The sequence below is a fragment of the Eretmochelys imbricata genome, chromosome 5 (genome assembly GCF_965152235.1).
Source record: "Eretmochelys imbricata isolate rEreImb1 chromosome 5, rEreImb1.hap1, whole genome shotgun sequence".
NCBI lineage: Eukaryota > Metazoa > Chordata > Testudines > Cheloniidae > Eretmochelys > Eretmochelys imbricata.
The window spans coordinates 32,107,171-32,128,506 of NC_135576.1; the positions used below are offsets into that span (position 1 = coordinate 32,107,171).

Sequence of the window (21,336 nt, forward strand, 5' to 3'; positions counted from 1 at the left end):
CAAAGTGAATACAAAAGCCAACCCAATCTTTCTCCCCTAGACTCAGCTGCAACTAAAATTCCTCTCCAAAGACTGTTTAGCCCATACGCTAAGCATCCTTTCTTTGTTAGAGTACCACTCCCATCTCCCTTATATCCATGTATGGTAATGAATCATTTACAAGAGTGAGTCAGCATATTTCACTGAACATTTTCCAGCAGGATCACCATTTGCTAACAGTATGGATAAACAGTGCCAGCCTGTTAAAGGGATGTTTTCCCTTGGGATTTTATTTCTCTGCTTTTTGAGCAAACCAAAAAAGTTTCACTTTGGTATGAGGATGGAAAAATGATTCAGGAAGATTTAATTTTGCCTGATACCAGCTCTCTTAGTACTAGGCAAACAAATTTTAAATATTAGAAAAAACGATCCAGATCATATGAATGTTGCTTCATTTGTGTGTTGATTCTTTGTTTTCTTGATACGCATATTAGGCCTGATTACTCTCTTACATTACGCTGCTGCCAATCAGGAGTACACCGAAGTAAAACCACTTGAAGTGAGAAGAGAATCAAGCCAAATTGTCTTCTACAAAATAATCAGATTATTTGGGGGGAGGAGGTTTTTTTTTTTGTTTGTTTGTTTTGTTTTGTTTTTTTAAGAATTGTTTCAGTTGAGATAAATACGAGTGACTGGATACAAGCTTCTGCAGCAGTTAAAATACTAAGAGCCCATTATGACCTGCAATTGATCTGCATGCAGAACTCCTCTGGCTTGTGGTGTCTAGAAATTAGCATGGCTTGAAAGAACCATGCCAAAACAATTGTGCAAGAAAAGTAGATTTACCCTTTTGATTGAAGAAGTCCATTGCTCTACGTGAAAAATATGGCCATGATTCTCAAAAATAGGTGCCTAAGTAAATGGCCTGATTATGAATTTAGGAGCCTAAATTTAGGCACCTATTTTTTTTTTAAAATCATGGCCTATGCCTATAGCTAGTCAGATACACAGATATACATGCTACTTATTATATACTTTTAGGAATTAAATCTGTATACAAATTTGCATAATCCATAAACGTCAGTCTTTCTTCTGCTTTAAACAGATATTTTTAAAAAATACCTTGTTTATATGTGTGTTTATATGTAAAGTTGCTTGTTTATTGTTTCATGGAGTTTTTTATTGTTCCTGTACTAGGTTTTCCCCTTATTTATTTTTAAGGTCGCCAAGTTATCCTCCACCTGGTTGTGGTAAAAACAAATCAAAACTGAAATCTGAACAAGATGGCATCTCCAAAACTCACAAGCTGCTGCGAAGGACTTGTTCTAGCACAGTTAAGGCTGAGGATGTGTGTGCCACAAAGTCTCACAGAACTTTTGGCCATTCATTGTCTAGTGATCCCAGGGCTGAGCAGACAATGGCTATTAAATCACACAAACTGTTGAATCGTTCTTGCGCTGCAGCTGTCAAGCAAGAAGAATGCATCACTCTAAAGCCCCAAAAACTCCTAAGCAGATCGTGTTCTGGGGATCCTCGATGTGAGCACAATAGCACCTTGAAGCCTCACAAACTATTAAGCAGGTCTTATTCCAGTAATCTTAGAATGGAAGAATTAGATGGACTGAAGAATCACAAGTTACTCAGCAAGTCTTACTCCAGTGCTCCTAAGTCATCCAAAATGGAGTTTTTCAAGGAACCCACCATAGCAGAGGGCAGGAGGCTCTCTCTTACCTCAGGGCTTATTGGTATCTTAACACCATCTTCCTCATCACCTTCACAAGCTGCTGTGCGTAATAATCATTATTCTTTCTGTTTGTATGTTTTTCCTCTCGTTTGTTTTTTAAAATGGATTAATATCCAGGGCATACGTAAATGCATACATCAAGAAGAATTTAACATTAAATAAAACACTTTGGAAATTACCTTTTTGGCCAGTATTGAACAGTTGCCTGCACACATACACATCTGTCATGCTAACTGGGACCACAGAGGCTAAGACTGAGTTTTTATGTCTCCCCCTGAGTAAGGGGCAGCATGCTGCTGCTGTGCCATAGGAGCAGCACAGTCACATAGTTCCTTCCCTGGTTCCTCTCTTGCTCCATGGGGGAAATAATCTGCTGATGGCCCCATCCGGTAGTAAGTTCTTTCTCCTTTCATGCTGGTCAGCACATTGAAGGGAGTGTAGTTGAAGCTGTACCCACTCCTTGTAGGCACTGGTGTAGGTGAAGAGTAATATTCAATGGATGTATGCTTGCTCCATAGCCTGTGCACAGACTGGTGATATGGGTAGGTTGAACAGGGGATTGAAGCCCATTTTTCCCCCTTGCAGCCACCTGGGGCAAGTCCCATACATGCCCATACAGTTGTTCTTGTTTTGGGTTGGGAAATCCAACCCAAAGGGTTAACATGTATTTTACTAAACATAGAAAACACACTTCAATGTTAGTTCTGTCTGTAACTGATCACTACAAATAGGAAGGATGTTTACTGTAAGCGTAAGTAAGAGCCAGTTTGCTTTCCTGTTTCAAGACATTGGGAGGTGGTGCTTGTTGTCTTACATGTTAGATGTGGGGAGCTGGAGTCAGGAGACCTGGGTTCTAGTCACAGCTTTACTATTGATAAGTATGGTACCTCAGTTTCACCTCCTCAACAGAATTCTGAGATCCTTGGTCGAATGGTGTTATGTAAGTCTAAAATATTATTAAATATTTTAACTGTAATGAAATTACATTAATAGTGTTTCAGCCTACTCATGGTAAATTAGCCTAATAAGTCAACTATGAGCAACTTTCGCTGTATCTAAAGGCAATAATATAGTGTGACTTATAAAGCTGCTATGTACATGTTACTTGGTTGTTTCCGTAACTTGTACAACCAAAATTAATGAAAGGTGAACTAAAAAGCTTTACGTGCTATCACCTATGTTTGGGATTCATTTTTCACTCTGAACTGTCTCTGCTTTAGGGGCCTGAATAAACTCACACTTAAAGTCAATAGAAATAATCCCACTGACTTTGGTGAAATCAAAACTACTAATAAATATAATATTATTGTCATAATACATGAATATTCAGGGAAATCAGCCTGTATTCAGTCAGGTGCAACTCCATTGACTTTAGTGGAATGGCAATCAGGACTTAATTTGGCACTTTACTTGTTAAAATCCTAGTTTCTTTCCACTGCCTTGCCAAGATACTTGGAGTGCTGTGCAGGAAAAGAAGCAGCAGGGGAAGGAAAAGAAAAGTTCCACAAAGCAGCTTGGTCCATCTCCCACTGAAGTAAAAAAGATGGTCTGAGACAAATGTCAGCGGGGAGGGAGTTCCACATCTTAGTGGCCACCGTAGCAAAGATACCTTCCAAACTAACACTTTGAAATAAAGTGTCAGAAAGAAGGACTAAGCATAGGTACTTGTTACGATGAGGCTCAAGGAAGAGGTTTCATGAAAAGTATTGTGGAAAGAGATTTTCTATTTTTTTGTTTTAAAGGGCATGTTAGTAATTCAAGTCTAAATGCATAGTCCATATTATATATGTATAGAGAAGCAGGATACACACAAAAAATAAATAATGCTATTCATCTTTAAAATAATTGCTTAGATGTTTGTACATTGACATGGAGTCAAAGTACCAGTGCTTCTTTTGCGTATTAGAGTTTTTAGGGTGTTTACAGGTAAAGCAAAAACTCCCTAGGCAAGAGGTAAAGAGACAGATGAATTTATTTTGGCTGATCTATGCAAACTAGAGATATTTCCAGATGCCAATATTGTTTAATTCTCAGACCTTTATAGAAAAAAATAGAAATGTTCTTACCATTTCCACAAGAAACCTGCACCATCTCTTCTAATTAGCTCTAGCACTGAAGTTGCTTGACCTTTTTTCTTACAGCCGAATTATGGTGCAAAATGCATTCCAATACGAGACAATGGCTTTCTTGTGCAGGTAGGATGTCATGCTTAATCCATTTTAGAAACACTTTGGAGCAGGAGCTGTCTGTTAATTATTTTTAAGCAGATGTTATTGTTCTCACTTCCATTGTTCTCAGACTATTGAGTTTGCTGAGCAGCGGATACCAGTGCTGAATGAATACTGCGTAGTTTGTGATGAACCACATGTGTTTCAGAATGGCCCCATGCTGAGGGTAAGTTGAATGTGGCTGAGTTATGTGATGCATATTTTTTATGTCTTAAATAGCCATAGACAACAAAAACCTGTTAGAATATTCTCAAGTTATTCTGGTTGCACTGCATCACAATATTCTATTTGGATAAGATTTTTTTTTTAATGCACATTAGGCGGAACAAGCTGTCTCAAGCCAAACGCATGCGGATAACATGTGTTCATGGGAAAGTTAATTACTGCCCAGCCATTCCTGTACAAATTGAAGTTCAGGAAAACACAAGGGATACAGCAGAAGTGGTCCCTAAACTCGCATACCTGCTGCTCATAGGACAAGACTTCCTAGGGTTTGTAAACCTACTTCTGGTAGAGGGGTCAGAAGAAGGTTCGCCAGGCTTCCTCCAGGTTTTCCCCCTTTAAATTGCTATATGGCCCAAATTAACCACTGAACAACGTATAGAGTTCATCAAAATGATTGAACAGCACCATGATATGTTCTAGGAAGACCCGTACAAATCCATCACCACATCATCACAGATCCAGGAGTAAAGGTGAAGGTTAAACCATATCAGATCCTGGAGGCTAAAAGAGAAGAGATCAGTATTGAAGTTAAGGGGATGCTGGAGCTGGGAGTCATTGAGTAGTCCCAGAGTCAATGGTCCAGCTCAATCACTCTGGTACCTAAACCAGATAGTACAATGAGATTCTGCAGTAACTTCTGAAAAATTAAATGAGGTGTCCCAGTTTTATGCCTCCTCCATACCTTGTATTTTCAGTATTTCCCAGATTTCCCTCTAAAAAGTACAGTAGAACCCCTATTTTATGAACTAATTTGGAACTGAGGAGTTCCTAAAATCAAAAAGTTCATAAAAATTGTACACCTGAATTACAGTGGGTATAGTGAAGTTTATGGTGCATTCCATTGCTTTCTTCTTGTCCTTCAAACCACTGCACAGTGATTTCCAGTGCCCCAAAGGTATCGGTACATGAAGTGATAAAGACTTGTTTCAACATCACTTTCATTATGTGATTTTATTCCAATCCCTGACCCCTGCCATTGAGAAAAATGGTTCATATAAATGGTCATTTTTCAGACTGATGTTCATAAAATCAAGGTTCTGCTCTATGGGGAATTTTCAATGGTTTCATAGATTTTATGTCCGGAAGGGACCATTAGATGTCTAGTCTGACCTCCTGTAAAACAGAGAACATAGAATTTCATTCAGTTACTCCTCCATTGAGCCCCTTAACTTGGGATGAATCCGAGACAAGAAATCCTGCATAAAAGGGTAACAGTTAAGAGACTGCCTTGTGAAAATCAGCTTTGGGATTACTTTACTTGCGGAGCACTTTTTTGCCTGGATAAAAAATCTCAAGAGATTCTGACTACACCTTGCTGAAGAGTTCTGTTGTGCTGCAGTACAGCTGGTCCCCCTTAAACACTGAGTTCTGGAGTAAACCCATGCTCAGTGTTGAGAACATGAGGTATAGGTTGGGGTGGCTCTGTGCTGGGAATAGACAGTGAAAGTAATCACTGTAAATGTGCTGAGAGTTCTTTGGTTTGAGCTGAATTTCTAAGGTGAAATTCTGTGTGTGAAGCTTTGCTTTTTGCCTCCTCTGTTGAAGGTAAGCAGGAGTTGTGAATATTTAGTTGTATTTGCGCCTATGGGGGGGAGCTCCATCCCAGGGGGAGCTCAGAGAGATAAAATTCCTCACTGAGCTTCTTAGCATGTAGCAAGGGCATGATGTCTGCTATTCCCTTCAGACAATGCAGCATCTCTTTCAGCCCCATGCATCCAAATAGGTCTCCTGACCGGTGCACAGGATGGTGTCCCCTACCTATTCCTTTTCAGTGCTGCTGGGGTGTCTTGCATTTCAGGCCAGACACAGTGGGAGTTAAAGTGTGGGTGCCTATTGTGCCCTCTCCCTCTCTCCTTGAAATCTTGCACCTGCAGTTTAATTGCAATGATCTGTGCCTTTAAGAGATTTGGTAGGTTCAACATATACCAGGAAATGGAACCACCTAGATCTGTTTGTGATGTAGACAAGGTGAACTCCTTGAGGCCACAGTAAAGTTCGGCTTGTTTGCGTCTGGTTACACCTACCCTGCACACTTATTTCAGCAGTGGGTAGTGTACATATGCATGTAGACCTCTAGCTCAGGTATAAATAGCAGCGTAGACCAGAGGCATGGTTTGGGTGAGTAAAGTAAAGACATGTCTGAGGGGTGTGGGTATGTACCCGAGTACATAACCTACACTGCTCTCTACTTACCCAGGCCAGGCCTTCCTGTCTACACTACTACTTTTAGCAGTGCAGTGTCCCGCTGCATCCCCAATGCTGGAGTCTCTCCCCACTGCAGGAAAATACTCACTGCAAGGAAACGCTTGGGCAGTGGGAAGCTGCTGAAGCCTTTCACTGCTTCCTTTCCTCTGCCAGAGCCTTTCACTGGTAGCTACACACCTCAGTGTGGACACAGCCTGCTTTTCACAGTGCCTTGCAGCTATGTGTACACTACCTGCCACCTCCAGCGGTGGCATCGTGCCAGTCTAGCCTCTGTGTTAAGCTGCTATCATGTCAGATACTAAACCAAAGACATTTTAGCAGAAGAGTATCATTCTTTTTATTATTATTGCTGACTCTGCGGTAGGGTGTTAGGTTCTGTACCAACACTTACTAAAGTAAAGTTTGTGATCCAAAGTTTATTCACCATCTAGCCATTGTGAATTTAAAAAAAAATACGAAGAAATATCTTGAGTCTGGTCAACTTATTTTTCTTGCAATGAGTAATGGACTCAAAAGTCCTGACTTAGAATTGGCTGACTTGGAGAAGTCAAGACAATAAGCATAGGAAATACAAGAATTCTGAGGTAACTATCTGTTTATCTTAGGCAAGATCGGATTAATTTAAAGTGCAGTCGATGTACATTAATTAGATTGACATAATGGCAAACTTAAACACCATAAACCAGTGCAGAAACTCAGTCCTGCTCAGTCACTGTTTCAAGTCTTGGTAAATAGTTGCCTTGAATCATGCTTTGGACAGCAAACTTGAGCTCTGTCAGATCATGCACAAAGCAATTCCTGAATTAAGGGCTCTCCAGAAGAGAACACCCTACCCCAAATGATCATGACAATGAATTTTTAGACTGTGAAGCCAAGAACTGTGTAAAATTTCCCCACTTTCAAATTTTCAATGACATTAATTAAAAAAAATAATTTTTGATCAGAAAAAAAGTCTGGAAAAGCTAGTCAAAATTTTTCAACAATTGAAAAATGTCAGTGAAATGTCAGCACTTTGACATTTTTGGAAATATTGCAAAAAACCAACATTTTTTATTGGTTTTTCAACTTGCTCTAGCCAGTGAGAGCAGTCCAGTCGGTCTCAGCTGCTGACGTGGTGTTTGAAGAGAGAATGCAGTCTTTGTGGGCTCACAGCGGTCAAGGAATTCAGAGTGTTGGTTCCTCTGCAACACTAACTTGACCTCCTTTTGTATATTGTTGCATATCTTGTTTTATGTCTTATTACTGAATATGTGTTCATTGGTCTCATTTGCAGAGAATTGCTATTGTTCCCCTTCTCCTAATGTATCTACTTGTCTGTCCTTACACTCTGAGCGCCTCAGAATAGGAACTACCCTTTCTTGAATGTTTGGAAAGCACCTAGCACATTGTGGGTACTGCTGAAAACAATTTTTTTAAAGTTGTAATAAGATTCACTTTGTGCATATATGAAAAAAAGTTATTTCAGTATTTCCAAACAGTGAGAACTCCACGAGTTAAGGCTCTGAAAGCATGAGATCGGCTTAAAAATCATGAGATTTACACACACAAAAAAGTTGGGTTATTTTTATTTGCATCCTGGATTTTAGCCTTTAGAGTGTCCTGGGGTCGTGTTTTTTAAACTTTTCTCCACAATCATGGCAACTAAAATTGTACTACACAAAAAATGAAGGCTGAGGTTCTCACAAAATCACCTGACTTCATGAGCTGGAGCTTTAAGTAAAACACCAATATTGCAAGATCTGCAAAAACTCAGGGGGATTAGCCACACTGTTTTGTTTATCCAAGGAACTATATTTATTGCATAGAATTCTGTCAGTGTTTTATCAGAGGCAGTTGGAGCATGAATATTATTAAACATTTGTATTCCAGTAGCTCTCCAAGGTCCCAATCTAGGATCTCAATTCAGAACCCAAACGTCAGTCACAAAATGGATTCTGAGAATTCCACTTTTCAACCTAGCAGACAAAGGCCATTTTATATGGATTATCCATTCAGTCAGCTAAGCAATTGTTAGAATGCTATAAAGGGAGAATTACAATATAATACACAATTTGATAATGTGACTACCTGTTATTCATTAGGTAAACCACTACGGCAAACCTGGGGGCCATAAATTAAGTGAGAAAAAGGAGATTTAAGAGAAGACACAGAGATAATTTGTGTAGAAAACAAGAAAATGTACCTGGTAATTGGTTTTCTGCATCTGATCAATGGATGGGTTCCAGTTCTGTCCTTGATGATGTACAAGGCACAGGAGACATAATCCCTGCCCTAAAAAGTTAACAATTCAATTAATATGTAAACTAAATGAAGAAAGAACTAAAGGCAGTGCTTCCCCCGGTATGTTTACATGTGAGGGTTCTATGTGGAAGATGTATACTGAATTGGGGGAACCAATTGGGAGTAAGTTAATGCTGAGATGTTTCAGAGTAGCAGCCGTGTTAGTCTGTATCTGCAAAAAGAACAGGAGTATTTGTGGCACCTTAGAGACTAACAAATTTATTAGAGCATAAGCTTTCGTGGGCTACAGCCCCCTTCATTGGATGCACAGAATGGAACATATAGTAAGAAGATATTTATATATATACAGAGAAGGTGGAAGTTGCCATTCAAACTGTAAGAGGCTAATTAATGCTGAGAGTATCAGACAGATTGATGGGTGTAGAGGTTGTGGAGACGGGGATCATTTTTTCCTCCTCTCCACTCTACAACATCTGAGCCTCATGGATCACTGAGAGGGAAGTTTCTGTCAGATCAGGAGAAGGCAGAACGATGCTGCAGAGGCAACTCTTCTGTCTTCTGGGCCTCCCATCCACTCCAGGTCTGCAACATTTTCATCTCCCTCAGCCACAAAGTAAGAAGGGTAATTTGGTCCCAACAGCTTAGTACAGCTGTATTTTGGAAACTGAAAGAAATATAATAAAGAAATTGTGTTGCATTTTAGTGCTATAATAAAAGGGTAATAATATCTCTTTAATGCAGTTCGAAAATCTTCCCATTACTTCAGAGTTAGTATTTATATTCTAGGGAAGGGGTAAATATTATAATAATACAACAGCTGAACTGATATGGTATTAAAGAAAGGGACTAGTTTAGGAATCCAGCATATGATAATAGTACTTTTATCGCAAACATTCAAATATAATGAGCTGATGAATCATTAACAAAAGTGTTTATTGAATTTAAGCATCTGATTAAAATGTGTATACTAAAAATATATCACACTCAGCCTTTACATAACACTGTTTATAGTATGCATGTACCATCTATCAAATTGTCTCTGTGCTTTTTATCTGTCAATAGTCAAGGACATTAGAACAAACTAGCATCATTTGAATAGATCTTAAAGAGACATGGGACAGTTACAATGAGCATGAACCTCCCAGAATGTGTTCAGTCAGATGAGAAACAAAATCATATAAATAATTTTCCTTTGAATTGAGAAATCTCCTCTAGAGTGCCACCTTGTGTTGAAATCTCAGATTACGTTCTCTTTAAAAACAGGGCAGAGGAATCAGCAGAGAAACACAGAAAAGCTCTGCAAAACGAAATGTGACATTATTTCCTTTGAAAAGCAGCACCCTTGAACAGATGTCTCTGCTCTTAACTTTTCAGCAGCAGGATGTAAACAATCAAATACTCTGAAAGACAATATTTGAAGTCCCTGTTACTGATAGCACCACAAATAATTCTAAGATGGTAATGCTGATAGATCTATAACAATAATAATAACCTTACTTTTTCAGAATGCCTTTCAGCCTGAAGGATTCAAATGTGATTTCATTGTGGGTGAAATCCTGGACCCGTTAAAGTCAATTGTAGAACTCCCATTCTCAGTGGGGCCAAGATTTCATCCCCATGTGTATATATCTGTTACTCAACCACCACTGAAATTCAGCCACCCTGGTGTGTAATGCAGCAGCGAGTGTGTTGGAAGTACTACACAACAGCGTTTAGGAGTGGAATGGAAAATAACTGAACTACAGTGAAAAGTATATGTATGCAGAATGTATTTAGCCAAGCTGGAGTTTGACCAGTATACTGGAATTAATGCCCCATTTCTTGCCAGAGGTCTGCAGGATCTTTCATGATCACAAGTGCTCGATACCTTGTTTTTTACCTCTTCTTCTCTGAAAAAAGCCACCTCCAGCAGTACCCTGCCCTTTGGTGCCATGGTGTGGAATTGGTTCCCTGTTGCCTCTGAAGGACAAGCCCCAACATCACTACAGCATAACATATTTGCCTTAGAGCCAAGCAGTGATCAGATCCAACCCTGCACAGTTTGAGATCACAGATTGAATCTGTATTATCTGTTCATTTGAAAAGACTTGAAGTTGAAACCAGTATAATTTCTTCTGCCCAGACTGCAACTATACCACAGGACAAAGAAGAGAAGAAAGGAAGAACATATCACCTGAATTTGGGGGCGAGGGTAACAGAATAAGTCCCTTTTCCAAGCCACTCTAATCTAATGTATTTAATCTGTGTAGGTTCTTATACCCTGCCCAGTGTCATGGTCTCTAACATGTTCTTCAGGAGTGCTTTTTAAAAATTTATGTGCATACTGTGAGATTTTTGGGAAACATTACCCACAGTTTCAGGAAAGAGATTATAAGATTATTTATTTCTGCTTGCTCTCTATCTGCCTTCCTATAGGTAACAGTCTTTCCAGCTGTGCTGAATGTGCTCTGATCACATGGAAAGTTGAAGTCAAATTAAATAGAGAACACCTGGTCAGAGTTGAATTACCACTTCACAGTAGCGAATAAAGGGCCTTCCTGACATTATAGACTTTTCTTCATGGCCATGATGTACGCTAATACTGAGACATTGTATTTGCCCATGCAGTCTTCCCATCCTCATATTAAGTGAAGAGAAAAGTCACCCATATGGCTAGCTGGAGCAGCAAACCAGTTTTAGCTGCTGCTAGTACTGGTGATGTTAACTGTCATTACTTTTTCATTAGCTTCTTTAGCACTCCCTGATCCCTGAGGACATCCTTTTCAGGAGTCATACATAAGCAACATAGGGGAGTTGGAGACAAAGAAGTGGAGGAGGATCCTCTGCATTATGTTTGTGTCAATACTTTTCTTCTGCTTCCTCTTTGATCTTTTTTACTTTCACCTGTATCAACCAAACTTGATAACGCTGAGGCGCACATTTGCAATTTACGTTTGCAAATACCTACCTTCTTTTGGGGGTCCTGGAATGGAAAGTTTCTATAGAAGTGCAAAGTACTATCATTATAGGCACGCACTCACACACATTACTTACACTTCTGAAGTCTTTCAGTTCCATTTGTCCTACTGTCTTTTCACACAGGAACTCTGTGCAATTCCTTGGAAGTTACACAGTAGATGACATTTTAAGTCTCCTTGTGTGTAATTTTACCATTGTGTTTTTAGTAAGAGTAGCTATTTTTTTTTATTTCAGTGGCAGATTTGCCAGAAAGTATATTGTTAAACAAGGTGCCCAAAGTGCCTGTCTGTCTGTCTTTGCCCTTTCTAATGTACCCATCACCATAGTGTGTACACAGCACTGACTCTGTTAGTGGAAAAGTGTCACAAACATTTCACCTCCCTTAAGAAGAAATGGGTTTTTTGAAGCCGGTGGTTGAAAGGGGTAAAGCATTGAGGGAGTGGGCATTGTCACTAAAGATTGGGGACTAAGGAAAGTATGTGATCTTCGGGGAATGGGATGTTGTTTATTTTTTCGGGTGGCTCCTTAGAATCCCTCTTTTGTTCCAGAGATGGAGATTCAGATTTCAGGCTCTCAACTGGCAACTCTTCCTCCCCCATTGGAGCAGTCTTTCTCATTGGCTGCATGTAAAGTAAATGGGAAAGGCTGCTGTAGTATCACCACATTATTCCAGCCTTCATAGCCTCCTGCATGCCAAGGCATTTTGGAAAGTAGCATTCCACACTCCTGGTGGCTGCTCCATTATAAAGACATGGAGATACTAAGGGATGCCTGGATTGCTTGTCAGGGCTCTAATCACTTTTTCCCCAGGGTTTACTCCTTCATATCACATTATTGGCAACGACTGGCATCCCGAGTATCCATGTCGAACAGTTGGAGAATGGTAGGAAACACAATATAGAAAAAAACAGATTTTCCTCATCTCCACCTACCAGTACCATTAATAGTTTAACAAGATGGTGATAACATTCGAGTGGGTGGCGGTGAGATCCTCTGCTCTATGATGTAGTGTTTTTCAATGGAGTCATAGCCAGATTTTTGTTATCCCAGAAATATGTTAATCAATTAATATAGAACTCTATGATTTGGAACCTCTTGCTTGAGTGAATTTGTAGGCAAGTTGTCGTTTAGTGGAAATACGGCAGTATTTTTCTTCCTTGGTTCAGGTGTTATTGTAGAGCACTTGGGATCTATATTTAAAGCAGAGTGTTCATTATCACAGTGGTCACTATCTTTTCTGTACATTATTGTCTTCCATCTCCAACAAGAAAACCTGAATTCAAAATTGTGACATATGGCACAGTCTATACTGGTTCTGCGCCTCCTGCAGTAGAAATAGTGTACAACCCAATACACTGTGTTTCAGTATAATATTTCTGTTGAAACTGGAAGGTCATCCAATAACTTGGAATTGAACACTTAGCTCAAAGGGCCAAATTCTGCTATCAGTTACACAAGTGCAACCCTGTTTATATATATTTAAATGGCTCCCATTTCTGTAATATCTGAAAACTTTGTCATTTTACAGAGGCACAGAAAAAAAATTGAAGTGACTTGTCCAAGTTTAGGGGAAGCCTGTGGCAGAACCAGGAGTTAAATAACTTGAGTCATAGGACCACAGGAATTGCCAGACCAGATCAGACTCCATGTCCACCTAATTCAAGTTCCTGTCTCTGACAGTGGACAATATGATTCACTTCAGAGGCAGTTGTCAGAACCATGCAGTTGTCAGATGTGGAGTAATCTGCTCCTCACATTGGGTCTCATCTTAATCTCCAATAGTTGAAGATTGGCTTAAACCTTGAATCATGAGGTTTAATATCCCTTCACAAAATGTGTTACAAGAAATTATGTTAGCTCTGGATAGTCTTGATATCCATATAAATATACAATCCTTTTTAAAATCTTTCTTTATCTTGGGGACTTCATGTGTCAGTGAGTTTACACAGTCTAATTGCACATTGAAAGAAAAGGAGTACTTGTGGCACCTTAGAGACTAACAAATTTATTTGAGCATAAGCTTTCGTGAGCTACAGCTCACTTCATCAATGAGCATAAGCTTTTGTGAGCTACAGCTCACTTCATCAGATCTGATGAAGTGAGCTGTAGCTCACAAAAGCTTATGCTCAAATAAATTTGTTAGTCTCTAAGGTGCCACAAGTACTCCTTTTCTTTTTGCGAATACAGACTAACACGGCTGCTACTCTGAAACCTGTAATTGCACATTGTAATTCCTTTTATCAGTTTTTCATTTCTCCCACTTTTAATTTAATTGAATGTTCCCTTGTCCTTGTGTTATGAGGCAGGGAGGACAAAAGTAATACTCCAGAGTTGTACCGACAATACAGCTTCCTCCTACTCCTGTTGCAGTTAATGAGAATTGCTCCTTTAGAACAGAATTTCTCCCTGGGCATTTAAATTACACCAGCCAAAAGTACACAAATCTCACATTAGCACCCGCCACCCAACTTCCATTCACAAATAACCATTTATACATTGAGTTGTGGGATTTGTGGACGTAGCTGGGGTTCCTGTGGGCTCAATATAGACATTTGAAATTTTAGCCCTTAAATTACAGCTTGGAGACTAGTCTGCATAGTTGTGTGGTATAAGCAAGACAAAAGAAAGGCCCTGGTAGGCTCTGGATGTTTTAGCTCTATGCTAGTATATCATTTATTTAGAAGATAATTGCCGTTTAGGTGGTATGAGCTCACAAACTGGAGGATTAGCAACTATTCTTATGTTGCCATCACTCAGTAATGAGACTACGACATGACACACACACCAAATCAGCCATGAAATAAACATAAAAAGCTCAAGGCTCGCTTGCAACAGATTTCACAGACTAGATGCATTTTTTCACTTCTGTTCCAGCATACTGTGAGTGTTGCCAATACTACAGCATCACATCAGCACTTACCCAATGTAATCAAGGTAAAACCAGAGACAGTTTTCTCCTAAGGACAGCACAATACCTTCCTTGTCAGAAGCTGAACACAGAACATATATTTGAAGATAAATCTTATCTCCACTACCAGTTCCTTCATTAGGAGAAGTGAGAAGATTTGTAATGGTTTCACCTTTGCCATTTATGACATCTGCTGTAAGTGAGCCTTCCTTGAGTATTTTTAGATCAATAGTAGTTAGGTGTGCCAGTCATGTTCCAGCCTCATTAGTGTGTGTGTGGCATCCCTCAGTACTTCAGAGGATGACACATTGCTCTTCTGAGCACAACTTCAGAAAGCTTTAGAAAATGACAAGATAAACCAGGTCAACATGAGATTTGAGTATTTGTTGTTTTTTTATTGCAGTTAATTTAAAGGTTGTCTGGAAAATTATATTAGACAACATGAACCCACATATAGGAATATAGGCACATGTTTTTGTAGTTGGAAGACCTACCTGCTATTCACGGCCATCATTTGAGGCAATGCCACTTGTCTTATAGCAGATAGAATAATCATAGGTTTCAGAGTAACAGCCGTGTTAGTCTGTATTCGCAAAAAGAAAAGGAGTACTTGTGGCACCTTAGAGACTAACCAATTTATTTGAGCATAAGCTATCGTGAGCTACAGCTCACTTCATGCATCCGATGAAGTGAGCTGTAGCTCACGGAAGCTTATGCTCAAATAAATTGGTTAGTCTCTAAGATGCCACAAGTACTCCTTTTCTTTTTGAGAATAATCATAGAGTTCTCTTTCTTGTTCATAGCACCTGTGACACTCTCAAAAGCGCTTTTGAGTATGGAGAGAGGCGATAGCTGAAAAGAAAACTCAGATAACCCTACAGAGCTATAAAATCATACCATTTTTGCATTCTGTTCCTTGAGACTTGCAATCTCAGCCAGTTAGAAACCAGGGCTCTTACTTTTCTCTGGCATTTTCCCACTGGAATAATTATCCCTTTGAATGGTCTTTCAGCACTGATGTTCTTCACTCAGCCAACCGTTTTGTGACGGTCATCTAAATGGCCTTCCATTTATTTTATGCATCCTGATTAAAAATAAAATATCTTTCAGACTGTTGATTGTTCTGTCATAAGCTGTTTTTGCTTAGAGAGAGTGACAATACTGTTCTTCAGACAATGCAGAAAGAAATTGCACACATTCTCAATGGTGAATGTTAGCATATGTACTCCGTTGACTTCAGTGGATTCCTTCCAGTTCATTTCTGGATGCAATTCAAGGTGATGTAAAACCCTGTATGGCTTAGGTCCTGACTGTCCAAGAGACCACATCTCCACATCATCTTGTCTAGGCCAGAGGTTCTCAAACTGGGGCTTGTGCCCTGCTTGGGAGGGCAGGCAGGGTTGGGGGCATGAAAAACTTACTTACTGTGCACATTCAGAGCTGGGTGGCCAGAGAGCCACCACTAGCAGCAGTGGAAAAGTAAACAACCAAATAGTTTGAGAACCACTGGTCTAGACAAGAAAGTTGTACTGATTTAACTAAATCAGTTTAGAAATGGATGTAAGCTAAATCAATATTAAGTGTTCGTAAACCAAAATAAAAGTATCCACAAAATGGGGTGCATCAATTTAAAGTTAATTATTTATTTTATGTATTTATTTACTTATTTATTTATATTGTGGTAGCACCTAAAAACTCCAGTCATGGACCAGGACCACATTGTGCCAGGTACTATACAAAAACAGAATGAAAAGACAGTTCCTGCCTGGAGACACTTACAATCCAAATATAGGACAAGAGACAATAGGTGGATACAACAAACAGACAATGAGAGTTCAAGGAGACTGGTCAGCATAAAAAGCAGTGGTCACAGCACAGATCAGCCACCTTACCATTGTTGAATTTTTGTAAGCAGCTCACAATATTGCTAAATGTTCTCATGATTTTCTCACAAGTCTTGCAGTTTTCTTAAAGCCCTGGTTCCTGGAATCAGCTTACTACTCAATAATATCACCTTTCATTTTTTATTTTAAGTATGTTTCTAGCTCAGTGTAAACTAGTGGGTGGGAATGGAAATAAAGCTTGAAGTTTCAGTGCTTTTAAGGCTTTTCTTTCCTCAGGGCTTATTATCCACCAGTCACAAAACCAGAAAGAAAATCAACTGAAAAACCACTGGGCAGGAATTCCCCAAAGGCCTCCCTGGCTTTAATCATCCACAAAAGGATATAGAAAATCTTGACTCCCCTTCTTTTTACACTCTGCCTGGTATCTTGATATGACCAGCCAAGACACTTACCCTCTAGAGGCTGCAGCAGCTTACCTTGTCCCACTCAGTCTCAGTTTTCTGACTGGATGCTATTATACTCTTCCTCTGAAGAGTCAGCACAGATAAGTACAGAGAACTCACCCTTATATGTTCCATATAAATGCCTTATCAAAGAATTTATAACACTAAGCCTTTATCATTGCTTCTTCATTTATTACTAGTCTTACTTTTATTAGTTTCTCACTGCAGTAACATCAAGCGAGGAAGGAATATATAGACTGGCCTATTGATGAGTGTCAAAAAAATGTCATTTTTATGTAACAAGAAATAAAAGAACCGATCTTAAAGCAATCACTTCTCCCAGGACCATTGCTTAGTTAAAGTTGATCTGTAAAGGATCTTAAGAAAAATTGGACTCGTGCTGTGTTTTACTTCTTTATGATTTATAAAGAAGACTGGCAGATCTTTGTTTGTTTGCTTTTGTGGGAGGGGTGTTTCCTGCTTATCTTTTAATTTAAGAATATCAGGAATGTAAAGTCTGGTCTTATTTGCTTTGTTGGAAGCCCAGAGGGAGGTAAAAAATATGTTTATTGTGAGCTCTTAAAACTTTAAAACCTTAATTGAAAGGTATGGAATCTTTAACATAGACTTCTTTCATTCAAAAATGTTCATTAGGCATTGAAGTTAAATAGGAGTTAGCAAAAACAAATAAAATACAAAGAATTTTATACAGCCTGACTTAAAATCCCGTCACCTCTTATCAGCTCAATTTTTACTCTCCTGCTTCTCATGATATCATTTACACAGGCCCTCTAGTCATCACAGTGTCTTTGAAAAAAGAAGAAAAAAAGACACACACCCAATTTTTTCCCCCTTTGTATGTCACTTTTAACTTTCATGATAACTTATTACAATGCTGAAGGTGGGCAGATTACAAAGCAAATTCAAAACGCTATGAATTCTTTTGCTTTATGGCAAGCATAGCTGAATTTTGTCCGTGCCTTACTGGGTGATGAAATTGAATCAGAGAACAATTTTGGTTATTCATAACAGTCAAGATAGGAATTCTTTTATACTTTTCCCACTAATGTGAATAGCGAAATCACCTTTCGAAATGTGTAAGGATAGGAATAATGCCAATAATAAATACCTTTTGTCCAGTGTGCAGTGGCACAGTGAATTGGGTCATGTTAGGCTTAGTCTGCTACCTAATGCAATGTAACATGGCAGATAAAATAAATCAAATATATGACACGCTATTAGACCTGAAAGATGATAGCTCTTCTAAAGCAACTGTGATGACAATGTTTCAGTGCTTATTTCAAGTGGTTCTGTAAATCAAAAATCTTTGAAACTAAACTAGTGCATATTTTAAAGGCTGTGAAACAGTGAGCAGAATTACAACATATGCTTATTACTGATTAAGTAATTTCTTGAAACAAAATCCAGCTAAATTTTGTGTTTGTTTCATGCAGCATTTGGTACATTTTTCATTTCTGATGAATGCTGTCTATAGACATTGGCATGAGTGTCTGAACTTGAGTGAGATATTCTTCCTTTATTATCATGGCAGTGAAAGACTCATAGTGTTTCAGTGGTAGATTTTCAGTGGTACCTGGCGTAATAGCTTCCTGTTTGACATAATTTTAAGTTTCATAAGTAATTATTAAATATAGCGTACTCACCAATCAGTAACTGAAAAGTACATGTTAGACCATTTCTGTGTTGAAGTAGAAATTTTTTATTTATTACAATAAACTCCAAGAAGGGATCTAACCTGTTTTCATATGCTTATTTGCCTCAACTTACTGTTCATTAATTCTTGAATATTTAGATTATAGACAACTTTGGCCTTAAATATGTGAACCTAGTCATAATCTTTTAGTAATGAGCAAGGGTTTGCTAATAAAATGTATCCTATTGGAAAACCTAGAGAGCCTATTCTCTTTTAATTAAAACTTTATTATGTTGATTTTTTTTTGTTTCTATCCTTTTTGCTTTATGTGAATCTGCATACAGGGCTTATTTTGTAAGCCGGGGTGTAACTCTACAGTGCTCTTGCCTGCTGCTCATTAAGTCTCCATGTGGATGCTGCTTCCGTGTACTAAAAGTTCCATAGTTTGAAACAACAGCAGATCAAAGCACACTACAGAACTTTCACTATGTGGCAGCAGAATCCACATGGTCACTAAGTGAGCCATAGGCTAGAGCGTTGGAGATTCATACCCCAGCTTGCCAGGCATTAAATCGCCATATGGACAAGACCTATAATTCTTTTAATATGTTACATTTGTTTCTGTTTTGTTAAATAACTGTAATTAAACCATTATGAATGAATGGTTTCATAAAAGATGGAGGTGTCAGGCATAGCTCCATAGTTAAGGATTAATTGAATTTTGCACTTAAAGCAGGGATTGAACCTCTTCATTATATATGAAAAATGCAGCATTATCTTCTTCACACTTACAGCAAAAAGAAAAGGAGTACTTGTGGCACCTTAGAGACTAACAAATTTATTTGGGCATAAGCTTTCGTGAGCTACAGCTCACTTCATTGGATGCACTTACAGCAGTTACTCTATGAATACAGAATGAATTTTCTGAAGATTTACAAGTAAATCTTTAGTTTAGGAATTAAAGTTAAGGTAGGTGTGTTTAAGAAATTTAGCACCCACTGTTAGACCTTTTCATTTGTCCAAATGATCTCAGTAACAGAATAGCACAGACACTGATGGAGAAATTTTCAGTTCTGAAGAATAAAAGTGAAGAATTACTATTAATCCAGGCAGGGGAAAAGTATGCAATGTCGCCTGTGCAGAAGATTTCAGTGGGTTTTAATTATATGGGAAGTTTTTAAGAGTCTGATAGAGCAGAGTTAAGGTTATTTGGGTGCTCTCACTGTGAATTTTCATACTATAAGATGTATAGATTTCTTTTAAGTTTAACCAGTACTGTGAATATCCTGAGTTTATAACACTTGGTTTTGGGATAATTACAACATCCCTGTAATGCAATTTCCTCTCAATTACTGATATGTGCTCTCAACATTTTATTTTAATATAGTTTTTTGTCCAGGAATATGAATAGCATTAAATGGGAATTCAGATGCATGGTTTACATTTATATTTTAGGTGGTACATGGAAAAATTAATACTTACAAACTGGAATAAAAACACAAACATTTTGTTGTTTTTGTTTCCTCCTTAGCCCACAGTATGTGAACGGGAGCTGTGTGTTTTTGCTTTCCAAACTCTAGGAGTAATGAATGAAGCTGCAGATGAAATTGCCACTGGGGCTCAGGTACAGCTATATAATGTTAATCATGTGTCAAATTTTGTATAGCACATCCAATAATTTCTATTAATCCATTTTTACTAACTTTTTTCATATCTCTGCTCTTTGCTAACTCTTATGTACTCCTTCACAGTGTGTAGAGACCAGCAGAGATGTGATTACATACTTTACTGTATGGGCGGGATATTTTAAAGGTGTTCATTAGGTAGTCCCCAAATTCTGCTCCTGTTGAAGCCTATGGGACGTTTACCATTGATTTCAATGGTGGCAGAGTTAGGCCAATGCTAAGTGCTTTTGAAAATTGCATTCTTTCTTCTGCTGAGTTGAATTTGGTCACCTGGTTAGGTGAAATGAACTGGACTGTCCATTTATCTTCTTGGAGATACTTCCTATTTTATCTTAAAGAGCAATTGTTACTCTCAGGCAAATATTAAGCCCTCTTCTTTTCATGGTGTTGGGATACAGGTGTCCATTTTACATCTTTTGTTTTGATTATTAAATAACAGTGGGCACAGTACTGATCCATTGTTACTATACTGTTTTCTTCTCTTCATTCAGAGGAGCAGCGCTTTTAATATAATATTTTTAATTTTTAATTTAATTTTTAATTTTTAATATTTTAATAAAAATACCTTTGTTTTTTTACTCTAAATTTGTTTGTAAGTACTGGCAGGATATGCTCCTTACCCTGTAGTTATTTATTTTCTTCAATATTTTTCTTCAGAAAATCCAATTAAATTGTATCTTCCAAGTTGTCTTTTTATCATATTTCATTAAAATTATTTAAGAACTTTAATAAGTTAGGGCAATATCCGTTACAAAGCCCCTGGGGGCTGAGTGAAGTATTACACACTGGTTGCTATATTCTTCCCATGATTTCCAAAAACAGATGTGTAGCAGCCTGATTTTCAAAAAAAATGAGGACCCACTGGCTTCAATTAACTTTAATTGGTGCTTCTGAGTGTTCAGCACTTTTGAAAATAAGGCCATTTCACTTTGAAGCCTAGATTTAGGTGTCCGATTTTGAAATTCTTGTCCTCTTCCTTCTGTTACCCTTTCAATTAATACCCTAAGGTGACCCTCACTAGGTTGCAATTCCCAAGACTCTCCCTGGCTCCTTTTTTAAAATCAGGTGCTGTACCAAACAGTCATCAGAAACAATTACCTGCTCCTTGGCTATGGCCAAAGAGCACACGCAGCACATCTCTTGAGGGAAAGAGTGTAATGGCAGCTCCCCAAGTCCTGAGCATGCTTTGTACTGGCCTGGTTTCCTGTTTAATTTAGAGCAG

At 38.4% G+C, this 21,336-nt stretch overlaps 1 protein-coding gene across 1 annotated transcript in view; it reads left to right on the forward strand.

Annotated features, from left to right (window-relative positions):
- Positions 1-21,336, forward strand: part of PARP8 (poly(ADP-ribose) polymerase family member 8) — a 162,556-nt gene that overhangs the window by 113,400 nt on the left and 27,820 nt on the right. The window contains exons 12-15 of the mRNA XM_077816268.1: positions 1,201-1,765; positions 3,865-3,918; positions 4,022-4,117; positions 19,961-20,053. Coding sequence (XP_077672394.1) covers positions 1,201-1,765; positions 3,865-3,918; positions 4,022-4,117; positions 19,961-20,053 — 808 coding nt within the window. The remainder of the gene's footprint in view (positions 1-1,200; positions 1,766-3,864; positions 3,919-4,021; positions 4,118-19,960; positions 20,054-21,336) is intronic.